This window comes from Miniopterus schreibersii (assembly GCF_964146895.1).
Source record: "Miniopterus schreibersii genome assembly, chromosome: 2".
Taxonomy (NCBI): domain Eukaryota; kingdom Metazoa; phylum Chordata; class Mammalia; order Chiroptera; family Miniopteridae; genus Miniopterus; species Miniopterus schreibersii.
This window is the reverse complement of record NC_138102.1, coordinates 53,660,241-53,684,780: the sequence shown is the minus strand read 5'-3', so window position 1 is coordinate 53,684,780 and position 24,540 is coordinate 53,660,241. Positions and strand designations below refer to the sequence as shown.

Sequence of the window (24,540 nt, the reverse complement as noted above, 5' to 3'; positions counted from 1 at the left end):
ACCAGCCCCTCACAACTCTCACTGAGTTTTTAAAGAAATTACTTGTGCCATTCAGAATTTACATGCATCCACTAATCAATTCAGGTGCTAACATTTCCTAAGACATCTCCGGACTGCTGAGCCCACTGACTCCTCTAACAAGCCCAGCGCAACAACCTGGCCAGACCTTCCCCGAGTGTCCCGGCAGCGCTGGGCGGCCGCCTGTCGCTGCGTGGCGCGAGGGAGGTTCTGTGCTTTAGATGGCGGCACCTTAGAAGTCAGTCACAGGAAGCCTAATGAACCAGAGCCCGTGTCACCTCACTCTGGATCAGCGGTTCCCCAAAATGCTGTCAGCATGAGGATGACGGAGGGAGTTTGCTAATTGCTTTTCCTCTCCCCGGAGAATCTGATTTGGTAGGTCTGGGGTAGGAATCCAAGAGGTTTTGCAGTCGTGGTCAGCAGACCACACTTGGAAAAAAATGCTGCTTTGCATTCCGCAGGTTTCCAAGACCTGAGATGGACATATTCTCCCACCAATTCAACTTGGCTCACAATCTGATCACCAGTGTCATGCTAGAACACCTACATTCTCTGGCCATCCCTTAGAAACAATTATCAAACCAGAGCACACTTAAGTACGAGCTTAACTGCTCAGTTTTCCAATGTGAAAAATGATCACAGTACCTGTTCTATTCCACCTACTTAATGAACTGATGGGAACATCTAATTATACTGCACAAGAAATCTCTAAAGCGTGCCAAGGATATTCACAGATGTACAATAGAACTCAGGTATAGCATGGCCAACTCTTCAAGTAATAAAGTACAGCAGTATATAACAAAATGTAATATCCTGAAACTTGAGTTATACACATAACTTCATATTTTCAGGGTTTTCCCATGTCTATCTGTTCAATGTCCCTCCCCTTCAGTTTTTTGTGTTTTTTTTTTTACATCACCAAATAAGTAAATAACTGGGAACTATAGAGGTGTTATACAAGGATAACTTATTTTGCAAAACTCATTGGACTAAGTCATTCTAACTAATGAAAGACACAGAAAAAATGATTTGGTTTTAAACTCATGTGGTTTCTCTGCTTAAGTTACCCAAGTAATTGTAGCTGTGCAGAATCAGGCTGAATCCGCTGCGTATCTATAGAACTATGATTTCAGTAAAACGGAGTCTCGAGAATCACAACCACACCATTTTAAGACTATAACTGGGCATTTGACAGAGCAGCACTCAAATAACTCTCCAGGTCCATAGAAATAACAAGGCCAAAGTAACCCCATGGATTATTCCCACAGTGTTACACGAATTGTAATGGAATCATATTAGAGAAATGAAATGGCGTAAAGAATTTAAAAGGGTGTGAAGCATGAAACTCAATTGTCTAACCACTTACCTTTAACACAGCTTTTATGTAAACAAATATCAATAATTCCAAATTTATCTAAATAAATGCTGGAACAGCTGAAGAGGCTTGAAAATTCGGTACCGCAGCAAGATTTGGGGAATAACACACTGAGGAGGTGAAGAAGGAAAGAAGAAAAACCAGTCATATTACAACTAACAGAGTTCTATTGTGCAAACAAAAGGTTGAACTATACCCTTTTACTCTGAGAAATCTCCTCTCCGATGGCAGCCTATTCAACAATAAGCCCCATTCCCACCGTTTTTTCACAGTATCTCCACATACCCAAGCATGTCCTTTCATCTTCTCTATAGCTCCTCTCCACACTAACACATCAAGGCTCAGCTCCATCTCCATCAACCGCATCAGGCCAGCGCTTCCTGATGCCAACACTGACACACACCACAGAAATCCATGGTGACTTGTCCACAGCTCTACTGGAAATCCTAACCTTGTACATATTGGCACTTGAAATATGTGGGCAGTTAAAGTGTTAGAATCCTTGGGTTATAATCTCACAACTGCTACTTATTATCTATAGGATTTATAATAAGTGATTTATAATAAATCACATTATACTTTCTAGGTGATTACATTATTATGTTCCCATTTTTTCTTGTGAAAAACGGTGATCACAATACTCTGCTCCATTTTCTCACTGAATTTATACAAACATCAAGTGATAACATACAATGACTCTGAATTATGCAAGGGATACACAAAGAGGCAAAGCAGTACTGTTCCCACTGTATTTCTTCTGATAGAAACTTTAAAGAAGCCAGAAGTACGTTTCCAACAGCAAGAAAATGCAAGAACAGATTAGCCAAATCAGATTCAGTCTAAGCAAAAGACAGTATTATTTCAATAAATATTTTTCAGAAAGAGGAGATAATAAAATGTGAGAGTTATTCTGTAAAAAATCAATGATTTTCCATGATTGTTTCATTTAGGATATTTCTAGCATTTGTTCAATGGCAGCTTAATATCACAGAAAACCGTCACTTTTTTGAGTTCCAACACAGTTGGTTCTGATCCTGAGAAGCTGTGTGATCTTGGAGAAATTATGTAACCATTGCTAATTACAACTGTCCTCATTGGTGAGGTAGAGGTGATCACTACAGGATTACCAGGAGTGTTAGATTAGATGATATAAATGACCAGGCACATAGAAGTGTCCATAAATGATATACCTCATGTCTATTCTTGTTGAAGAGTTTGATATTTGGATCATTTTCCAAATAAACTGTGAGCCTCCTATATGTCAGGACATTGCCTATCTTGATCCCTAACAAACTGCACCATAAGTTACTCTTTTGAGACTAATTTAACAAGTAAACGTGCTTGAAATCAAGCTGAGAGTTAATACACATAATGCAATTTAAGCTCAAGTAAGTGTTAAATTGGATGGGTAGTGATTATATATAGATTCAATAAAAGTGCAGAGAAGAGAGAGATCAATGAGAATACTTTATGGATGAGTGATTTTTGTCCTGGGACTTGGATGATAATCATCACCTAAGTTAACTACAGGAAGAGAGAGGGTATTAGATTGAAGCAACGGCCAGCAGCTATTAAATATTATTTTTATATATATAGAAACTTCATGAGGTAGGCACTATTATAATCCCCTTTTTACAAATGAAGAAACTGAGCCAGAGAGAGATTAAGTAGCTTGCTCAGGTCACAGAAAAAATCTTGGAGCCAGGACATAAATATAAGCAGTCTAGTTCCAGGGTTCACATGCTTAACCACAGAGGGCAATCAAGGTAAGTCTGAATGTATTTAAGCAGGAAAGTGAGTATACATCACTGTATCAGTTGTAAACAACAGAATCCTCTCACTAGTTTAAGTGGAGGTTATATATATATCTTCCTTTCTTAAAATAGTAGTTCAGATAACCTTTTGGTAGACCAGAGAACCAGGCTCAAATACTACACAGCCACAAAAAATATGGGTGGAAGAAAGCCAAACCACATCACAGGTGTCTTCCAGGGAAAATACCACTACTACTGTCTTTCAGAGCTAGATGCCAGAAAGACTGTAACAATCTCCCCCAAAGAGCCAGAAGCTCCAGGTACTGCACTTAACCAAAGGGCAGTCTTTTCATGAGCAGGTAACCTTGCATTGCTACCTCTTCATCTCTCTGGTGCTTACTGCAACTGCCTGGCAACAAGACCATGTCCTAGCTGCAAGAGAGTCTGGAAACTGCAGGGGTGTTTTGTTTGTTTGTTTGCAATTTTTAAAGATTCTGTCTACAGGGGACTGGAATTATAATATGGGAAGCTAACAAAGAGTCAATATGGTGAAAGATGTCAGGCAATCACACAGATTAACACACATAGAATAACAGGTAGGCTCAGACGTTTGTGTGAATAATGTCAGCTACATAAAGTAGGGTCAGGTCATGTAGGTACAATTTCACTTCATTTGAAAACAATTTACTCTTTCTAACAAAGGCCATAGGTCTCTTCTAATACTAAGACGTTTTTAAGCATAAAGATAAGAATTCATAGGATTCAAAAACTAGGAATATCAATTACTTAGTGACTTCCCCCCAATAATATTTCAAAATGTTCTAGCATAACAATATGCATCATTTTTCCTATAAGAAGCAGCAAAAGATATTAATTTAGGAAACTGGCCATATTATGCATCACATATTATTTTGCCTCTTATAGTTCTCTCATACTTTTTATAAAGATCGTTTTCCAAGAAAATAAAAATTTTGAATGGTGGCAATATAGTTTTATCTTTGTGGTAATAAAAATGTGAAATAAAATACTTTTTTGTTTCTAGTTCTTTATGTTTATGAAAAGTTAGCTACATATGATGAAATACAGTATTTCTAAGTCCAAGAATATGGAACTAAAGGTATATTTTAAAATGAAAATTATGAGTAAAGCAGATATACAGTAACACAATATCAATATCTATTACTTCTATTGTGTAAACATATAGATTGACAACACCATTTTTAGACAGATAATGCCATCATATGGAATAGCACAATCTTGGAGTATCATTAATGTTAAACCTTTTTTTCAGGATCTATGTGAATACCTGGACATTTATTATAAAGTACATACACATAATACATCATGAAATTAGGAAAATTCATATTAACAATAACAATTAAAAGAGCAGGTGCTTTTTATTGATTACTTAATACACAGTGTGCTATGCCAAGCATTATGTATATAATTTAGTCTAGCTGAATTCTATGCCCTTTACTATACCTGAATTTAAATATAGGAAACTATTCCACATCCTTCTCGGAAACATTTCTGTAGTTCAAAAATACTGCATAAAAATGTGAATATACCTCAAGGATAATAATCACAAGAGGATAAAAGGAAAATCTGTGTTTAAAATGTCAATGTGAAAATCAAAAGCCATGGCAGCAAGTAAAATTTGGTGGGAGGAAGATGAAAGCCAATGATGGCATACAGACATACAATGTGAATGGAATGAGATAATTTTCTCTTTATTATATGACTTAGTAAAAGAATGGGCATTAAGGGCTTTGCTATGTTGTTGATATTTATTTACCATAGCAATAATGATAATGATGTTTATGTAAAAGACTGAAGAAATTTTCAACAAGATTTGTAAGTTTTCTTTTTGATTTTTAGAGAGACAGGCAGGAGACAGAGAGAGAAAGAAAGGCGTGGATTTGTCACTCCACTTATTTATGCATTCATTGGCTGTTTCTTGTATGTGCCCTGACTGGGAATCGAATCCCAACCTTGGCATATGGAGACAATGCTCCAACCACTTGACTCCCTGGCCAGGGCAAGACTCATGTTTTTAATGAGTACAATACTGACTGAGGGAAAGGATCTTGTGTATGAGGAGGTCATACATATGGGCCTGAAAATAATGTCCAAACTATCCCTAAAATGTGCCAGCAGCCACAGCATTGTTTGAAGCATAGAAAATACTTCGCTACTTTATTTTAGTAAATAAAATAATGTATTGATGATTCATTTTTAAATGGTCTGAATATTCATCTGTCTATGAAACCAAACTTGAAGAGACCCAGGATACTTGTTATAACTGACTTAGCCAAGGGAGTTTGGAGGTTTTAAACTCACAGTTGCATTGATTTCTTTCAAGTTGAAAATTTAAAAAGAATATAAGTGAAGTTTAAAAAATGTAGGAAAGTGCATTCTTTACCTTACTTTTAAACGATAATAGTGTCTTATTTAGCAGACATGAGCTTTAAGACCGAATGGTCTCAATCATCATCTTCATTGCTTTATTGAAAAAGATATAATTAAGTTATGACAAGAACATAGCAATGAAATTAAAGTTTGTGAGTTGGAAACAGAATTGATAATGAGAACTATGAGTCATTTGAACATCAGAGTTCATTTACAATTAATGAGAAGTACATATTTCTTTACTAAGAAAATCTCCTGATAATATTTCCTTATGACAAGAGAAAGGACTGGCCGGTGGATCAGAGACAGATTCATTTTTCCTACAGGCCACAGAAAAGACCACTCAGCAAGATGTTGAACTGATCAAACTTGCCACCAGGTTGAATGTGCCTTGGTAACAGAATATATATTTTCCTCAGTGATAACTCTGACATAATTTGTAAAGCAATAAAAAAAGCAGTTGTTGGCATCTTTATGTCGTTACATATTCATGAAATTCTAGGTTCTCATAATACTATGACAGAGAGACAGAGAAGTTTTTTAGAAGGTGAATCTAATATGTGGTTGTCAGCTCTGCTCAACTTGTTGATTTCTGCAATTGATATACACACAGTAAAATAAAATTTTTGCCATGTGACAACCAGGGAATATTTTTGCACAATTTTACCTATTTTCAAATAATTGAAAGCATTATTTTATATTAAACAGACATCTTACATGGTAAAATATATTTTTAAAAATCATATGCAATTAAGATAAAAGAGATTTTAAAAGTTCTTACTACAGGCTAATGTGGGCAATGGCAGCTGAACCTCTGCAGGTAAATTTGCATTTATTGGAGACTGAACTAAAATTTTTCATAAGACCTGCTTAAAATCTTCTTGAATATTAAGATTGTAGTGGGAATCACTTGATATCAGATCATTTTCAATGTGATCATTACAATAACTATCATAATTGAGCAGCAAAGAAAGTCACTCAGTTATAGTTGCAATAGCAAAAAGATTCTGATTCAGAATGGACTCCAGCTCTGTCCCTGTTACTGGTGGTGTGATCTTGGACATACAATTTCTCTGCAACTGTATTTATTAATGGAGATAATATAACATCTCCTCAAGGGTATATACTAAGGCACAAAAGCACTTAGGACTGTTACATCCTCTTAATAAACTGACCCCCTTATCACTAGGAAATGTTCCATTTTATCTCTGGTTATATTTCTTTTTCTGAAGTCTATTTCGTCAACGATTAATACAAGCACCACAGTTCTGTTTTGTTGTTATTTTGTGTATTTTTTTCTATCCTTTTACCTGTTTGTTTAAAAGAATGTTTATTAAAGATTTACTATATTCAAGAAAATAGTCTAAACTATTAGCAGCTTTTATGACAAGATAATGTGATCATGCCTTTTATTTTTCCTGTTTGATTGGTTTTTAAAATATATATGAATATTTTAATAATGATAATTTTATCAGATACCAGAATTCCCATTTCTGATCTGGATAAGAATAGGCCATATACACAGGCAATCGATAGGATTGGGATGATAAACACAGTTAACCACACCTTTCCTATGAAACTTCTTCCTCCAGAGCAGAAGAAGAGTCCTGTTAAAGCCAACATTCAAGAACTGTCTGTAGTAAGTAAAAATAGGGCCATTTATTGACATGGGGTTGCTGCTATAATAAGCAGGGGTTTTTTTAGTTACTTCCCATTTGAACTATGTAAAGCAATTTCTACCAAATTCCTCCCTTAGTAATTCATACCAGGTTCCTGGTATAGTTATAAATAATCTGTTTCCTGGTTTTCTTTTTTAAAATTGTGGTAATGAACACATAATTATAAAATTTACCCTCTTAACCTTTTTATATGGGCAGTGCAGTAGTGTATATTCACAATTTCTAGAACTTGTTCATCTTGCAAAACTGAAACTCTATATCCATCAGAGAATTCCCCATTTCCCCCTCCACCCAACCCTAGCAACTACCATTCTATTTTCCATTTCGTGATTTTGACTACTCTTGATTCCATCCTTTTAACCTATCTGTACCTTCATATTTAAAGGGAGTTTCTTATAGCATAGAGTTTGGTCTGGTTTTTATTTCCAATCTGACAATCTGTCTTTTAATTAAAGTACTTAAACTATTTGCATTTCACATAATTATCAACATATTGTGTTTAAATGCACCATCTTGCTATGTTTTCTATTTCTCCTATCTGTTCTTTGTTCATTTTTCCTTCCTTCCTTTAGATAAAATTGAGTATTTTAAAAAATGTTTCTGGTTCATCTCCACCATTGGTTAAACTATATCTGGTTGTTTTCTTTAGTGTGTGGTTGCTCTAGGGTTTTCAGTATACATCTTCAACTTAACACAGTCTACCTTCCCTAATACCATACCACTCTGCATATACAACAGCATACTTCAGCCGTTCTCCTATCTCTGCTGTTATTATTCATTTCATTCAATGTATGTTATAAACTCCATAATGCATGTTATTATATTTGCTTCGAGCAATTTTCTTTAAAAATTTTTGTGGTTTTTTTTTTTGCCCGGGCCCGGCTCAGCGGTTGAGCGTCGACCTAGGATCCAGGCGATCAGGGTTCGATTCCCGGTCAGGGCACATGCCCGGGTTGCGGGCTCGATCAATGACTCTGTCATCATTGATGTTTCTGTCTCTCTCTCTCTCTCCCTCTCCTTTCCTCTCTCTGAAATCAATAAAGATATTTTTTTTTAAAAAAATTTTGGTTTTTATATTTGCCTATTTACCATTTTGAGCGCTCTTCATTTCCTGTGTAGACGCAGGTTTCTATCTAGTGTCCTTTTTCTTCTACCTAAGGAAGTTCTGTCCTGAATTGTCTCTGATACCGTCTGATTTCTGTCCCTCTGTATGTCAGGTGTATTCCCCCCTTCTCCCCAGGCTGCTTTTAAGTCTACTCTTCAGGACTTGTTTTCAGCAATCTGATTATTATATGTTCTGATGTGGGTTCTTCTGCTTGGGGCTCATTAAACATCTTGAACTTGTGGGTTTATAGTTTTTGTCAGCGTTGGATAATGTCCAGCTATGATTTATTCAAATATTTTTTCTGACTCCCCCAATATTCCTGAGAGTCCAGTTGCACATGTATTAGAACAACTGGAGATACAGGTCACTGAGCCTCTGTTCATTTTTCATTTTTTCTTCTCTCTGTCTGGTCAATCTCATCAATTCTGATCAGTTGCCAGACATTGTGACTTTCACATTACCGTGGGCTAGATTCTCTTGTCTTCTTTTAGGCTGTTGGATTTCATTCTGGCGCAATTACATACAGATCAGCTTGATCCTTTCAAGGCTTGCTTCTCAGGCCTATCACGGCAAGGGCCAGACCAGACTACTCTGGGCCTAATTCAGCCCATTACTAAGCTCTGACTCTTCTGAGACCTCCACCAAATGCCCCTTGTATGAGGAGGTTTCTCTATTATGGTTTTGTGAACTTTATGTGAGCTCTAGGAAATGTTCAGCCTGTTGCATTCCTTGTTCTTTCTTTGCCTTCCACCACACACAGGCAGATCATTACACAGCCAAACCCTTACGGGGGGACCACTCTAACAATTACCAGAGCCCTCTCGTGTACAACTCCTTCCTCTCTGTTACTGTTCCCCTTAAAAAGTAGTCGCATTGACCTTTCCAAATCTAACCCCTGCTACTGAACTCAGTGTGACTGCCAGACCCTGTTTGGCTTCTTCCTCCCTGCTCTGTCTCAATCTGAGGCCATCATAGAGTTCACCTCCTTTTCTGCCCTACTCCCAATGATCACAGCCCTTAACTGCCTGTTATGTAATATGTAAAAAAACATTCCATATATTTTGTCTGGTTTTCTAGTTGTTTATGATGGGAGGTCAATTCCCATAGCAGTTATTCCCTTGTGGTCAGAAGCAAAAGTCCTCCATGGGTTAAATAAGATATTTTTGTGAGATATTTTATAAATTGTGAATCACTATGCAAATATTAGCACAAGAAAACACATCTTGATAAAAAATATATGCCTCCTGGTCCAGATTTTTTATTATTTTACTGCAAAGACTAGTAAATGAAGGAGAACACAATCATGCATAAGGTGAAATATTCTGGAAGGTTAATTTCCCCCAAATCAAAATTCTCAAATTACTGGGCACATGAGATTTCTTTAAGAAGTGTTCCTTTTCACAAAGAACTGACCCTATAAAAATGCAAATACGTAACTCTTGGAAAGAACAGAATTTTATATTCTCAATTAATGAGACTGCAGTTAGAACTGCTCATCTGTTGGTACGGTGAACCATTACAGCACAGAGGGTCAGGGGCCTGAATAGTGGGTGGAGAAGACGGAGTTGAAGAAGAAAGTACATTACTGATGGGAAAGAAGGAAGACAGAATTATCGACTTCATGGCTTTGCCCAGGGCAGGTCCCGAGGGAAAGGATTTGCCTGCCTGCTATATTTCCCTTGGGTACTATCTGTAATTACTATCACAGCTCATTGATTTTCAATTCTTTCTATTAATACATTTATTGGCCATTCTGACATTATTAAAATCAGTCCAACTCTGCTTCTTCAGGGGAGGATATCTCTTCCCTAAAATATGAGTTTTGCAAGTACAGATATTTTTTTTCTGCTTTTTCTTAAAAAAAAAAAAAAAAATGGTCTTCACCTATGAGCAATAACACAGATTCTGCATATGTTTTTCTTTGAAGCCAGGTAGTGACATGCAAAGATTTCACCACAGATCAAAAGACCTCCAACAGTGGGTCATCAGAGAATATTAAATGATAAGCAAATTCATATGTGTAAGATAATTCTACCAATTTACTAGCTACGTTGGCTCCTGCTCCACAGTAGGCGAGGTAATAATGAGGCTCTGTTAAAGGGCAATACAAGCGGCATTTTTATAATGCCTTCTCTTCTCCTTTGATAACGTCATTAAAGTAACACCATCTTACTAAGCTTTTCTCACAGATGCATATTAAATCTTTGATAAATTAAACATAATGGTTTACTGCGGAACAGAAAAAGTTAGTTTTGTTGTTGGGCCCCCCCCCCCCCAAAGCTAATGAATTTTCATGTAACTGCCTTAAATAAGCATTTCCTAGCACATATCTAGTTTCAGCAACAAAACCTGTCTCTATTTTTTTTTTTTTAAATAAAGCCTAAGGATTGGGGTCTTTTCCAAAATAGCACCCATCTCAAAATCCTCTCACTTCTCCGGTGTGACGCTGGCTCCCCAATAAACAGCATCTGGACTCATCGCTCCTTACTGAGCCCTGCCCATCCAGAAACGCCTGCTCTGCGATGAGGAGCGAGGAGGAACATGAAGGACAAGCTCTGCTCGAAGGAACTTACAACAGAGCCGGCCTGACGGTGCCAGGCAGTTCTTTGTAACACAGAAATGGCCTCATCGCCCTGTGATGAACATCCTGCGGAATGGTTCGCAGAAGCTACTGTAAGCTGCCTCCGGGGGAAAGACCATCGTTCTCTCCTGTATTACCTCTAAAGTGAGGGAGCTCAGAGGGCTCGCCGGTCTGACCAGGGCTGATCTTTTCCGCTGGTCAGCCATGGAGAATACAGATGAGCCTACGCCTGTCTGCTCCCACGCCTGCACCCTTCCCAGCCACATGGGCTCTCTCCCCGAATGAACGGAATGAACACAGAGGGATCTTTTACCACGTATTTACTGACTGCTTGGAGCACTTAAAATTGGCAAGACACCCAATCAATCTCAATCTCAATCTCAATCTCAATCTCAATCTCAATCTCAATCTCAATCTCAATCTATCTCAACCTCTCTTTCTCTCTCTCTGCCACACTACTGCCACCACTCTATCCACCTGCCCGAGGATCAGAGGTGCACCCACCTCTGCAAGAGAAGAGACAAAGTACCCAAGGGCTTCCACACTGTTGTGCTTGGTGGAGGGACTCAGGTCAGGGCCCCACCTACGGCAGGGGCTTCAGGCCTTAGAAAATTCTGCACCTATGATTTTTCTAATATATACTTTTATTCGGAGAGTTCTTTTTTTTAAACACGTTACTTTAAAGAACCTCAAACATACACGAAATTAGGCAGATCAGTTAGACGAGTCGCCTTGTACTGCCACCCAGCTTCGATAATGACGGAGTCATGACCAATCTTGTTTCTGCCCCCATACATTCTTCCCTCCATTTGATTCTGCAGCAAGTCCCAGACATTTAACCATTTCATCTCTAAATATATCAATAAATACCCTTAAAGTGTATGAACTCAGAACTCCTTTTTAAAAAACTGTGGCCAAATGCTGTCATCACACCAAAATCTTAAGTCATGTTTATGTTAATACGATAATTGATTTCTGGCTTCATTATTCTATTTTTCACAAGATAAAATCTAACCAGAATTTAAAACATATCTCCAGTATACTTAAATAAAAATTCAAATAGAAAATAAGAGCTCCAATTTGAGATTTTTTCCTTAATCTATTTTTAAATTATAAATTAACATAGATGTTAAAATCTCTAATAACTTCCTTATGAAAATAGCAATAGAAACTGAAACAATGGAGCCCTTTCTACTCCTATTTTTCTTCAAAAGGAGAATATTTATTCAGCACCCATCATATGCAAAAGACTCTCAGGAGGTTGGGCAGTTCACTTAACTTCCCCAGTGAAAAGAAATAAGCAGACGAAGCCCCAACATGCCCCACACTGCGGGCATTCGGCTGAGTGAGCCCCTGAACTCAGGTGGGTCTCCCTTTAAAGTCCATGTATTTCTACTTCCACACACAGGTAGCTTCACTGTAGCAAGATTATTAAACTCATAATTAGAGATGCCCCTTACCAGAATCACAGAACGACAGACTGCGCCTGCGAAGGCCTCGTCACCACTGTACAGATAAGTTCCCAGAAGCCTAGAGACGTGAAGTAACTTCCCAAAGTCACTCAAGCTGGTAAACTGCGAGGGCCAGGAACAGAATCGCGTTTCATGTCTTTGAGGAGTACCCCTTGCACACTGCCTTACCTCTAGTGTAATAGTCCCAGGACTCTTCTACCTGCTTTAGTCCTTTCTTAATAACATGTCAGAACATCCAGGGGGGGCCAGCATTTGGGAAGCTCTTGAAACTGGAGGGCACAAGCACCAAGGGTCACAAAGTAATTCTGACATTCCTTGCTGTGCCCCTGAAGTGTGTCACAAGAGCACACGCCCTTCCCACAGACTGCTTGGCAGCATGTGCTGTATTACCGCCAACACTGAAGAAAACTGAAGGCGCATTTCAGGAGACTGCCATAATTATCTCCTTAGATATCACAAAACTAAGGATGCAAGAATCAGAGAATGCCAAACAGAAGGAAGGTGCACAGAACTGGGGTCAATAGGTCAGCATTATCTATCCAGGTCGCCAGCATACCTTTCCAGGCCCCATGGGTACAAGATGAAGACCTTGGCCACCATTAAGAATGTGTAGTTTCAATATTTTTAATTTTTACTTTTATATTCACAACATACCTGTTAGGTAGATGGAGCAGGTTTATAACTAGTTATTGACTGGCTTCATAGTTCTCACCATTCTAATTGTAATGCCTGGATGAGTTAAATAAAGCAAGTATTTACTGTACACTAACCATGTGCCAGGAACCACCAGGAAAATTTAAGAGTTCTTGTTCTCTACGTGCTTACAGTCTGACTGAAGAACTATGACCACATACAAGCAGAGTGGCTAACCTAGGCCTATTTCACAGTCTTTCTTTAAGCTCTAAAATATGCTCATAAGGTCCTGAATTCCCTTGAGGGTTGTGGGGGACACACAGAGATCAGCTGAGAGCATAAGACCTAAGGGATTATTTACAGAAAGGAGAAAATAAACATATGCCTTCATGCTACATGGAAGCATGCAGTCCATGTAAAGTACAATTCTTTACAATGCACCAGTAGCCTGAAAGGCAGACTAACTTTCCTTCCCCAAAAGTTAACTGGAGGTTAATGTCCGTGTCTTATAAATAGAGTCTCAAAACTAAGTTTTCCAGAATAATTTCAGAGTCCAACCAATGCACCAGCTTCAGGCTTTCTCATTCATTGCTATGATACATAGATGCATTTCTATCACTTTTTGTTCACTGTAACTAACATGTCTCATCTTTTGCCAAAGCCATAATCACAGATGTGATTAATCTCACCACTGTTTACATTTTCTTATGGAGAATCTAACTTCAACCAGCCTTAATAGTGAGGAAAGAGTCTTGTAAGACAGACATAAAAAAATCTTCAGAATTCAGCACTCCTTATCTAAAAACAGTTCTGAGAATCCAAAACTATATAGTTTATTATCCAACCCATTATCACCAATGAAAAAACTACTAAAGTAACCAAAATGAAGTTCACTAAAATTCTAGATTTCATCTCCAATTTTAAAGAAGAGTTGATTTAAAATATTATACATTACTAAGTACAAATTATTGAATTCTGTAACTAGTTGTCATAGTACATTTCATTAAATATTGCTGGCTGCTTCTCCTGAAGCTTTACTATAAAACAAAATGAAATATCCATTTTTTTATTTTATAAGTACTCAAAAAACTAACATCAAGTTTCTACATCCTTCCAAATATACAGTCTAAATTAGGGTTAAAATACCAATATCAGCTCCATTCACAAGGAGGAAAATTGATTTTAATAAACAGGCATTAAGTACAACCTATGAACGTACAATTTTCCATTTCCGTATCTGAGGACAGAAAAATACTTTTTGTAAATGTCATATGAGGTTCTTATTCACACTATGAAAACTCTGGAAATATTGGCTTTTGTTTTTTATGTGTACCTAAATCTTTCATGCAAACCTTACTTTAAAACTGAAAAATAATACTAAAGGAAGAGTCATATTTAGATATCATTAAAGATTCCCAGGACTAGTGACAATACTACACTATCCTGGCCTTGACTTGTGGCCCAGGTAGTATTTTCTGACTTTTTCTATGCTTTTTTGTCTTCCACCAACAGGCATGACTTGAGTGGATTTACTGGTATTTAAGTTGAAGAATATACGTACTATGAAATAAAGAACAACACTGTGAAATATACTGTTTTTTCAGTTTTCCATCAGCAGTGAAAAAAAGACTATCCTCTCTGAATGGGATGTCATGGTCAGTATCACTTGGTAAACTTAAATGTGGGTTGTGCAGAAATGTATTCCATTAAACTGATGCTAATGCATTCAGATGACAAACACAGAACTCCAAAAAATAAAACAAATCTTCCTGTGGATAGGTTAAAAAAAAGATAAGAACTATGTAGTTTGGAGGACACAGAGTTTAACTTGATGATTCAGGCTAGAAAATCCAGGTGAAACCGTAGCTCTCTCTAAAGATTTGTCTGCACTGAACAAATAATATGAATAACTGCCATGTAGCCTTTTCTTCCATGATGGTCTATTGCCTAAGTCTGGAGTTGAACTATGTGATCAGTCATAATGTCATGCACAGAACTGTGGAGATGTGTTTCGGGTGGGCAGAGTCCACAAAGTTCATTTCAGAGCCATTGCAATCAACACCGAACATATAGGTGAAACGAAAGCTTCTCCATGACAGTGGTGTGTTTCAGACACAGGCTGACACTGAAGAAGGGAAATATGTATTGAGATGTCAAACACCCTGCCACACACTGTCCAGGAATGAGGAAGGTATTGGAGCCACCTGTAAACACTACCATCCAAATCCATGCCTTCAGATGTCCTCGTCAGAAGTCCTTTTGGTTCAAAAGTATTCTAACCTCTAGAATGTGATCCCAGAGGAACTGACACATGCTGACTTTCATAACAGTGGTATTTTATTCACATTTAAATTTTATTTTGATTTTTCAATTACAAAATAATGTAAATGTTTAGTTTTGATTTTTTGAATAAGCGATACACTAATAAGATTATTTATGTAATTTATGTCCTTTCTTCAGGCACCTGTCCTGCAGCAGTGGTGGTGGTTTAATAAGACAGGTAGTAGGTAGGTAGTGTGCACTTGGATACAGAGCAATGCTTGCTCACGTAAATACAAAATGTGGTCAGCTGATGCTGCAAATGATCACACTTATAATTTTAACTGATGAAGCTATAAATGTTAACAATTATAAAGTCACCAACATCCTTTTTTAAGGAATCTAGCTGTGCTCTTAAACTTTTATATTTTTAGTAGCCATAAATTAATTTGTCAGTTTGGTTATACACCATTAAATAAGCTTTCTTTTGCTTTTATGCTCTTTCAAACTCAGTGACCTCAATTACATCAACCATTCCCTCTCCTCGCGGCATGAAGGATAAATACAAATGTCAAAAGAGAAATCCATCCAACCAAAAGTAACATTCCCCCACCTGGGCGCTGTAATTTCCTAACTAAGAAAGAACCAAGGTAATCTGACCTTCAGGTTATATTCCCATTCTATTTTTTTTTTTTAATACTTCCTCTTTGCTTTGGGTTTTTATTAGCTTTTCAAAACATTCACCAATTTAAATAAAGCCATATGGTTCTTATAAGGTCACTAAACCTTCCTAATTTCAGGAAGTTATCTTTTCCAGGTTAGTAATATTTGAGGTTGCAAATGGGTGAGAACCAACCAGAGTCTCAGATAATTTTACTCAAGAGAATAAAGCTTAGGCAAGTGAAAAATCCTGTGGACCTCGGGATGCTCTGGAAATGATTGCCACTGTCATAAAGAGAAGGGGGGCAGTGATGTCAGAAACTTCTGCTTACCCCTTGTTCAGATTCCAAAAGCTCTGTTTTGACTCTGACTGCTGGCATCCCATCAAGCATTAACATTCTGTTTTCAGAGGTGGTGGTATTCTGGGAATCAAAAAGAGACAGAGAGAAGTTAGCTTTAAAGCATTCAAAAGAGGACATCTGCTAGAGCCTGCCTGCGTTGCAGTACATTTAGTACTGCTAACCTAATTTTTTAACAATGAAGCATAATTAAATGAGAGTATCAGCATAACCAATTATCTGCTCATTCTGAACTTTCATTTGAAATAATGACCACGACGTTAAATTAATCAGTCTGATTCTCTGACCCCAGGGTTGGAGGTCAGACTGTAATAAACCGCGTAAGGAAACCTTATGTTAATTTATAAGGGGCTGAAACAATCCATCACACTTTTGCAGTAGTGGAAAGAAATATAAGGCAAGTTTCTTTCTTCCTTAGTTCTGGAGGTTGTTCAGCATACAGAAATCCATAAAAAAGAAAATAAAAAGAACTTCTATATTCTCAAGTTATTGTCTCAAACTATTAAAAACAAGATAATATAGTCCTAGACACATTGAATTTTGGTGTCATGGCAATTCTGATCAAATGAAAATTTTAACATATCAATCCCAAACATCTTTAAAAACAATTAACGTAAGTCTTAGATTAAGAGTGAGTTTTTAAGCTGAAGTCATAACCAAAGAATAAATAATTTGGTTTTTGTTCTAGTATATGTTGGGCTCAATTAGCCTAACCTCTGGAAGGAAAACCTAATTCTCTTGTGGCTCAACAGAATTTCAAACTATAGAAAAAGGTTAAATCAAGGTTATTTTCTACTAATTTTCACTGCTTTGGGGATGTTTTGAAGTGAATAACCTATGAAGGTAGTCAGAAAGCCTCATATCAGTGCTTGCTTAAGGCCAAAATCAAGTTCGTGTTTTAAAACATGTTTAGAATGCCAACTTTACCCTTATATACCGATGAAACTAAAAACTGAAATGACTAAATTTGACTGAGTTTTTAGAATGGTTCCTTTGCTCAATTATAGAGCGAAACCAAATGACACCAAAGTGGTTTTATTAAAAGAAAAAGACATCCGTTTCTAAATATTTTGCCCACCTGGTGACAAAGGTTAATATCATTTTTAAATCTCAGGTTTATAGTTTTTCATATAGTAGCTTCTTTTCTACCATAAAGTTAAATAAGAACAACGTCCACTTCAATAAATCATAAATTAAATGTTTTTATTACCAAATAATACCAACGGAGTGCAGTATGGTGAAGCTCTAATTATTTGTCCTATTTCTCGATTCCTCTTTTTGTTTAAGAAAAATACTCTAAGAAATAAAATTTATAGGGTCTCATCACAAATATTTGCTGTGACAAATCAACAAGAAGGAAACGCAAATTTATTCCAGAGTTAACTGAACATTTACAAATTCCACAGTATCTAATCTATTAGGTAATAAAAAGAAGAAAATAAATGACTGCCATGTTCTTTTCTTAGAAATGTGCAATATTATTAAAATTGGCAGGACACTGTTTTTTAATCTTTGCTTTTAACTCATCTGTATTTGTTAGGGATTTTGCATCCTAATAGATAGCCTAGAGCAGAAGGAACTTTGGTATTACTGGCAAGCTCAGTTAATTTGTTCCAAGCTTAAAATCCTTTCATGGAGGCTGGTGAGTTGTTTACACATCAGGCGTGGATCTCACATCCTAATGAGTCGCCTGCTCCGGTGGTTGGAAGCGGCAGCCTGGCCTGCCACCATCCAGTCCCAGGAAAGCCTTCCAGCAGCGACCAGCCCTAACCCCCCTGCCTCGCTCAGCAGCCGGAATCGGCCGCAACAAAGCATCCCGTAGGCTGTTTGGTGGGTAGACAATGAAGGATGAGTTGATATTGCTCCCTACCCCAGAGGAGGTCTTGTTCAGAGGAAAAGGGAAGATGCTTTGCAAAAGGGGGGAAAAGACAAAGAGCGTCCTGGAAAGGCAGGTTTAATGAACTGTTAGAATCTGATTAGAGGCTAATGTCCCTTTTAGTGCTTTGTACCAATTTATAGCTGATATACTTTAACCATTTTCCTCACTGGCTGTGATAAACTCATTAGTTTAAAAAATGCAAGCTAACCAGAGTCTTTGAGGTTAAAACTGTTAAATCATGAAAACCTGACTGGGTTCATGTTCCATTGAGCACATTTAAATATCACTGTATTTTCATGATGGTTTTCTTTTTATTGTTGTTCTTGAATAATTCTACATGTGTTAAAGAAGGGTGCACATTTTAGCTTCATGTTAAAGTAAAAAAATAAAACACATTTTCAAAAAAAAATTTAAGAAATTAAGTTTTTCCTGGAAATATTTCTCTTTACATGATTTTCCAAGGTCATTCACAGCCACACCCATAATAAACACCATAAATGGCAATGCTCACCACTAAGGAACCAATCCTTAACTATTAAACTCTTCCAAGTAGTGCAGATTCAATCTGTATATATGCCTGAAAGTTATATTGTAAATATATATGAGGCATATTAATCTCTGCATTCATTATTCTAACCCTGTTTAGCATAAACGTAAGCACTGAGCATCACAACATATTCTAGACCATTCAGAAAGGTATAGATGGCTTTTATAGAGCGCATGGTAACTGTGAAGCATTCAGGATCCAGTCCTTGGGGAAAAATATTGATGGATTTATCTCTCTAAGCTAAAATCAGACACATACACTCTCATTTGACTGTAGACTTTAAATATGTAATAAACTCTAATAATTTGAAATTGCTGTCAAACATATCTTGCCATGATATTAATCAAAACACATTTGCTGTGGAATCAATAGCTCAATTGAGTCCCAAGAGGTAAATAAAATTACACAGTCATCAATTGTAGTAACATGGTCCTCTTTGTATATTTATGTTGTAGCAAATATTTTGATATTATACAACCCTATATAATTTATATATGTGTGTATATATTCACATGCACATTCATATACACATGTGTATACACCTAAGTTATTTTGCATGAGTAAATTTTATCAATTAAAGCAAAAGCTACCATCAGATTTATGAGCTGGCTGTTAACCAATTATATGTGAACTGAATGAGAATGTTACTCTGGATATTTCTACTTGGCAAATAAGATTTGGCAACACAATTGTCTAGCTAATACCGCTCTCCTAGACAAAAGCTGTACAACTGCAACTGTCATTGATCTTACCAAATCAAAATATTATGAATGGAATATGTAGGAAGGAAAGAGACTGATGCTCAATGATCATACCTCATAAAAACATAGAATGCATTTTCCTATCCCTCCTCCTGATTATGGGTCACCTAGTTTGTACAATTAGGGTAAGAAAGAGTCAGCCAGTCAATATTCAACAGACCTAATTTCAAACAAGGTTCTCCTTAATAAGCCAAAAATATCTACTAGTGTTTTGATTTCTCGAGGTATAGGGCATATATTTAAATATGTGTCTATCTTAGCCCAGCCGGGCGTGGCTCAGCGGTTGAGCGTCGACTTGGGATCCAGGCGATAGGGGTTCGATTCCTGGTCAGGGCATATGCCCGGGTTGTGGGCTCGATCAATGACTCTCTCATCATTGATATTTCTGTCTCTCTCTCTCCCTCTCCTGGCCTCTCTCTGAAATCAATAAAGATATATTTAAAATAAATAAATAAATAATAATAAAAAATAAATATGTGTCTATCTTAAATTTTCATCTTTGGCTACAGGTGATGAGAAATATGAATGGGACCCACCCATACCCGCATTATGTTAAGCGGTGATATAAGGGACATACAGGAATCTTTGCATCAAGCTGATGAAGGCATTTTCATAGAAGGTTCTTAAAGGGTTATAATGCAAGTGTGCCAACTGGTTGAAAGCATCATCCTTGCACACATTTCCTAAAGAAAAAGTAAAACAATCAGATTATAAGAAATTAGGCTTTTGCTTAAAAAAAAAAAGGGGTCCTTAGAGAAGTCAACCTCTTCCCTCTCTTGAGTCACTTCTACCATAACAATAGATTAGAATTACACTCGGCCAATGGTTTCAGTTATCTATCGCTATGCAACAAATCACATAATAGCATAAAACAACAATCATTTTATTATTCTTGATAACAAACATAACACCTGCTATTTGCATATTTACTATGGACCAGACCTTGTGCTTATAGCAACCCAAGAGGTCAATCCTATATTATGTGAAGATGACTCATCTGAGACACAGGAGGTTAAACTGTCCAACGTCACAAGATTAGTATGTGGTACAGTTCAGCTGCAAGTCAAATGAGTCGGAGTCCAAGTAACCTCCTCTCCTCTCCTCTCTCCATTCCTTTCTCCTCTCTGCTCTCTGCTCTCTCCTATTCCTCTCTCTCTCCTACTCCTCTCTCTTTCTCTCTCTCTCTCTCTCTCTCTCTCACACACACACACACACACACACACACACTCCTCTCAGGGCTGAGCTTATCTGTCATTGAACTAAATGTGCAACTTCTGGTCACTGGTGAGAATCAATCTTTAGGGGAATAACAATGAAGGGTCAAGTAAGCACCTAAACAAAGCTATTTCACTCTTTAAATCAAGCTTTCAATATACTTCCTTGGCTTGATTAAATTACACATTTCCATCCTTAAATATCTCATAATTAATTTAGCAAGTCAGTCTCATCCTGACTCAACATCCAGAAAAATCTATGGTAATTGCATTTGCTACCCAGTGTTTTAAAGATATTCCTTTCCTTGCGGGCTCATTCAGTATCTTCACAATAGTTTCATGTACTCAGATGATATAGGAACTTCTACATTTCACACTCAAGAGAGAGACCTTTGGACATCACATTTAATTTATTATCACAGATTAGTGTAAAAGCATATTTTTCTCTGCTCACATATCCTCACACTGATAAGTCAATTTTGTAGAGGGCATATACCTCAATTGGTACAAAATAAACATCTCAAATACAGAGTTTGCTGTTCTAGCCCAACCTTTTATCTTTCATTGCTTTGCAGCATGGGCGAATGGATATCACACTGATGACCATATTTTACTGGCAGAACTAACAGCCAAACTATAGATCTACTGGGACTCTCAACTTAAATCCCCTTCAGTGGTTTCAATGATCCATATGTACATTATTCTGAAATATCTGTCTTCAGTGTCAAAAACAAAACACTTCCATAAATATCTCACATTGAAACATAGAATTGTGACTCTCCTAAGACTGGCAGAGCTGTGTGTGCAATGCAGTAACTTCTATTTTCCTGATAGCAAATATTGTTTTATTTCCGACGCTGGCAAAGTGCTAAATTACCACAACAATGTATAGTTTTACATTATGTTTCAGAAATGTGATCCGAGCTTCTGAATAACACTTTCCACCCCAGAATTAATACAAACTGCAATAGATTATTATTTTTGTCATACTCTAAAGAGCTGCACACACTTGGGGGTTGTGAGTTGGCCAAGTCTCTCCACAAACATACACTGAGGATCGCGGCTATGCCAAAATCATCTCACTCTATCCACGCCACGTTCGTGAACTGTAAGGCACAATGTGAGATAACCGGCAAGCCAGAGACTGGGGAACAGAAACCAGGTCAAAAACCAAAAAAGGATTTGGTATGGTGGGAACAGAATGCTCACTGGACAAGGAACTGGAGTTGAGAGCAGACCAGTAACTTGGAGTTAGATAGCTAAGAGTCTTCTCTGCTATGGTAATTTATTACTCATTCAAAGGTATTTCTTTAATGCCTGCTATGTGTTAGTTTAAGTTAGCGGTGCAAAGTCAAGATAGAAAGGCTCTTGCCTCAAGAAGGCTTGAGGTGAATGGGGAAGCAGTGTGTTTAGGCATCACCCAGTAGGCAGTGCTGGGCATCCTGAAGGCTTATTAAGCAAAAGCATAGTGTCTTTAGAAAGACAGTACTAGAATTAATTTGGAAGATGGCTTATAGACGTGCAATTTGATGAAGAAGGGAGAGCTACCAGTTCATAGGCTACCACAGTTGCCCGGTGGAGAGGTGGGAAGGGCTTAAACTAAGGCAGTGGCAGTGGAAATGAAGAGGAGGGAAAATACTCGAGAGATAGTTCATAGGAAGAATGAACAGCCTTTGATGACTGACAAGGAAGAGCAAGTGTGGTGGTGAAGACAGAGGGGAGGGGAGAGTCACAGAGGGCACTGATTTTTCCAGATTGCACATGGAGGTTGAGTCAGGAAGCCCAGGAGGAAAAGCCACCCATATCATACATTCCTCCAATATCCTGTCGGGACCTACCACACTAGAGAATACATGAATATTTGGGTATATTGTTTAATTTCAGTATATTTTTGCTTACATAGAGAGGAAGATTTCTCTTAAGCTGAGGATGTTCAAATCTTATAGTAGATATAAAGTCACCTTTATCCAAACTGAGAAACACATAAGTTGGTTGAAATGAAGCAAAAAAACAAACAAAAAAAGCCACTATATAAATGAGTCAATTTATTAATTAGCTACATATTCAAGAAAAGAATTAACTCTGCTTTTTACTAATACCTGTCTCTAGAATTTATCAGTTTTACAGACTTTCATGGTTATCAAAACTAAAAAACACACATCAGAAAAACACACACACACACACACAAAATAGATATTTGCCAAAGTGCAAGTTTAAGAGTACTGAACATTAACATATTCATCAGCCATTTCCCTTTATGAAAATTGTGTTGATAGTAATGAAAAAACACCCAGAACACTGAATGGAATATGTAATGAACATCACTGGTCTTCTGTGCCTAGAGAGAATGAAGATTACTATCAAGTATTAAGTCATTTATTTTCTGTGGGAAACAAAGGAAATGACTATTGACCTATATTTCCACCTTTCTTGGTCTATAATGATGTCAAGTGGCTCCTTATCAAATCCAAAATGAATTACCTTCTTAAAACATGGGCTATTGAGTGTTTCTCTCCTGCACAGCCTGAAGAAATAGTACTGAAGAGTTGGGAATAAGTAAAAGAATTTTAAGGAGAAATAAAAATCCGAGTTAATTTTTTTAAATTGTGACTATTCTAATGGAACAACAACAAAAAAGAGACGATCAGCCTTAAGGTTCCCCTGCATGGTCAGAAAAATGTGCCGACTACTAAACACATAAACTAGGTTTTGCCTTTTCCTCCAACAATCTATATTCACTCCCTTCTTGTTTTATATATAAACATTCATTTAGTTAAGGTTTTGTAGCAAATATAATATTATATTCCCTGAAAACCCTACTCACGACATTGGCTTGTATGTTTCAAAAAAAGTAAAGTAGAAGAAGATAAACTTTACAGTTTATTTCATCCAAAAAGTATCGTCAAAGCACCATAAAGGCATTATGTACATGTTTGTCATGCTGTCAAAAGGTGTAACAAAAGTAACTGTTATTAAAAGATTATTTCAACAATTGTCTGGCCACCCATGTCAGACACATCACAAAATTGCCAAGCATTTCCTCTCCCTTTCCCCCCAACACTGTATCAGGGAATGCAGTGGGGAAAGACATTCCTAGTTGGTTACCAATGGCCAAATGCACAGGCTTAACCCAAAATGAATTCTGTCGATTTTCAAGTATATCTACCTCTCGCTGTGATATTTTCCCAGATTTCCCAAATGATGTCTTTAGTCGTAATAATTAACTGTTACATGTCATCCAAATCCTAAACTAAGTAGATATTTTTTGGCAATGCCAATCCATGTTTACTTTCACTTGATCCCAATATCATCTCCTTTTTTAAAGCATCCTGTCTTCCATGTCTACGCCCTTCCTACACACTTTCATAACCGTGCAGAAGTGTAAGTTAGAATACTGTCCAGAATAGGGGATCAATGAACAGACTTCCTGGGTCAGACTCAACAACCCACTTGCCTTACAACCTTCTCATGGTTTCAGCTTACTTATCTGTAAAATGCAGGTAACTTTCTACTCACAGAACCGTTGTAAAGATTCAGTGAGATAATGCATATAAAGTGCTTTAGCATGTTACAAGTCTTACGTTAATGGTTAATATTAAATAATTTAAATTCTTAATATACTATTTCACCCATTCTTCTCAAACTTATTTTTAGGAATTGATAACCTAATTTGATTTTTGTTTGACTCTTCAGAAACACAGAGTTTGATGTGTTAGATTCTCTATACGAACTACTATATAACTAAAATGAAAATGATAAGAGTTGTTAAAAATACCGATGATGGAAGACTGATCGACACAATTAATATATATCTCTCATGATGAATGGCAGTAAA

General features: G+C 37.0%; 1 protein-coding gene across 11 annotated transcripts in view; it reads right to left on the bottom strand.

The window, feature by feature from the left end:
* KLF12 (KLF transcription factor 12) overlaps window positions 1-24,540 on the bottom strand; it is a 389,105-nt gene that overhangs the window by 201,144 nt on the left and 163,421 nt on the right. For 8 of the 11 annotated variants that reach the window (XM_081127130.1, XM_081127126.1, XM_081127127.1 and 5 more), the window contains one exon: window positions 16,278-16,367. In XM_081127130.1, coding sequence (XP_080983256.1) covers window positions 16,278-16,367 — 90 coding nt within the window. Of the gene's footprint in view, window positions 1-16,277; window positions 16,368-20,033; window positions 20,156-24,540 lie in introns of those variants that run through there. The other 3 variants (XM_081127132.1, XM_081127137.1, XM_081127129.1) reach the window with 3 other exon arrangements.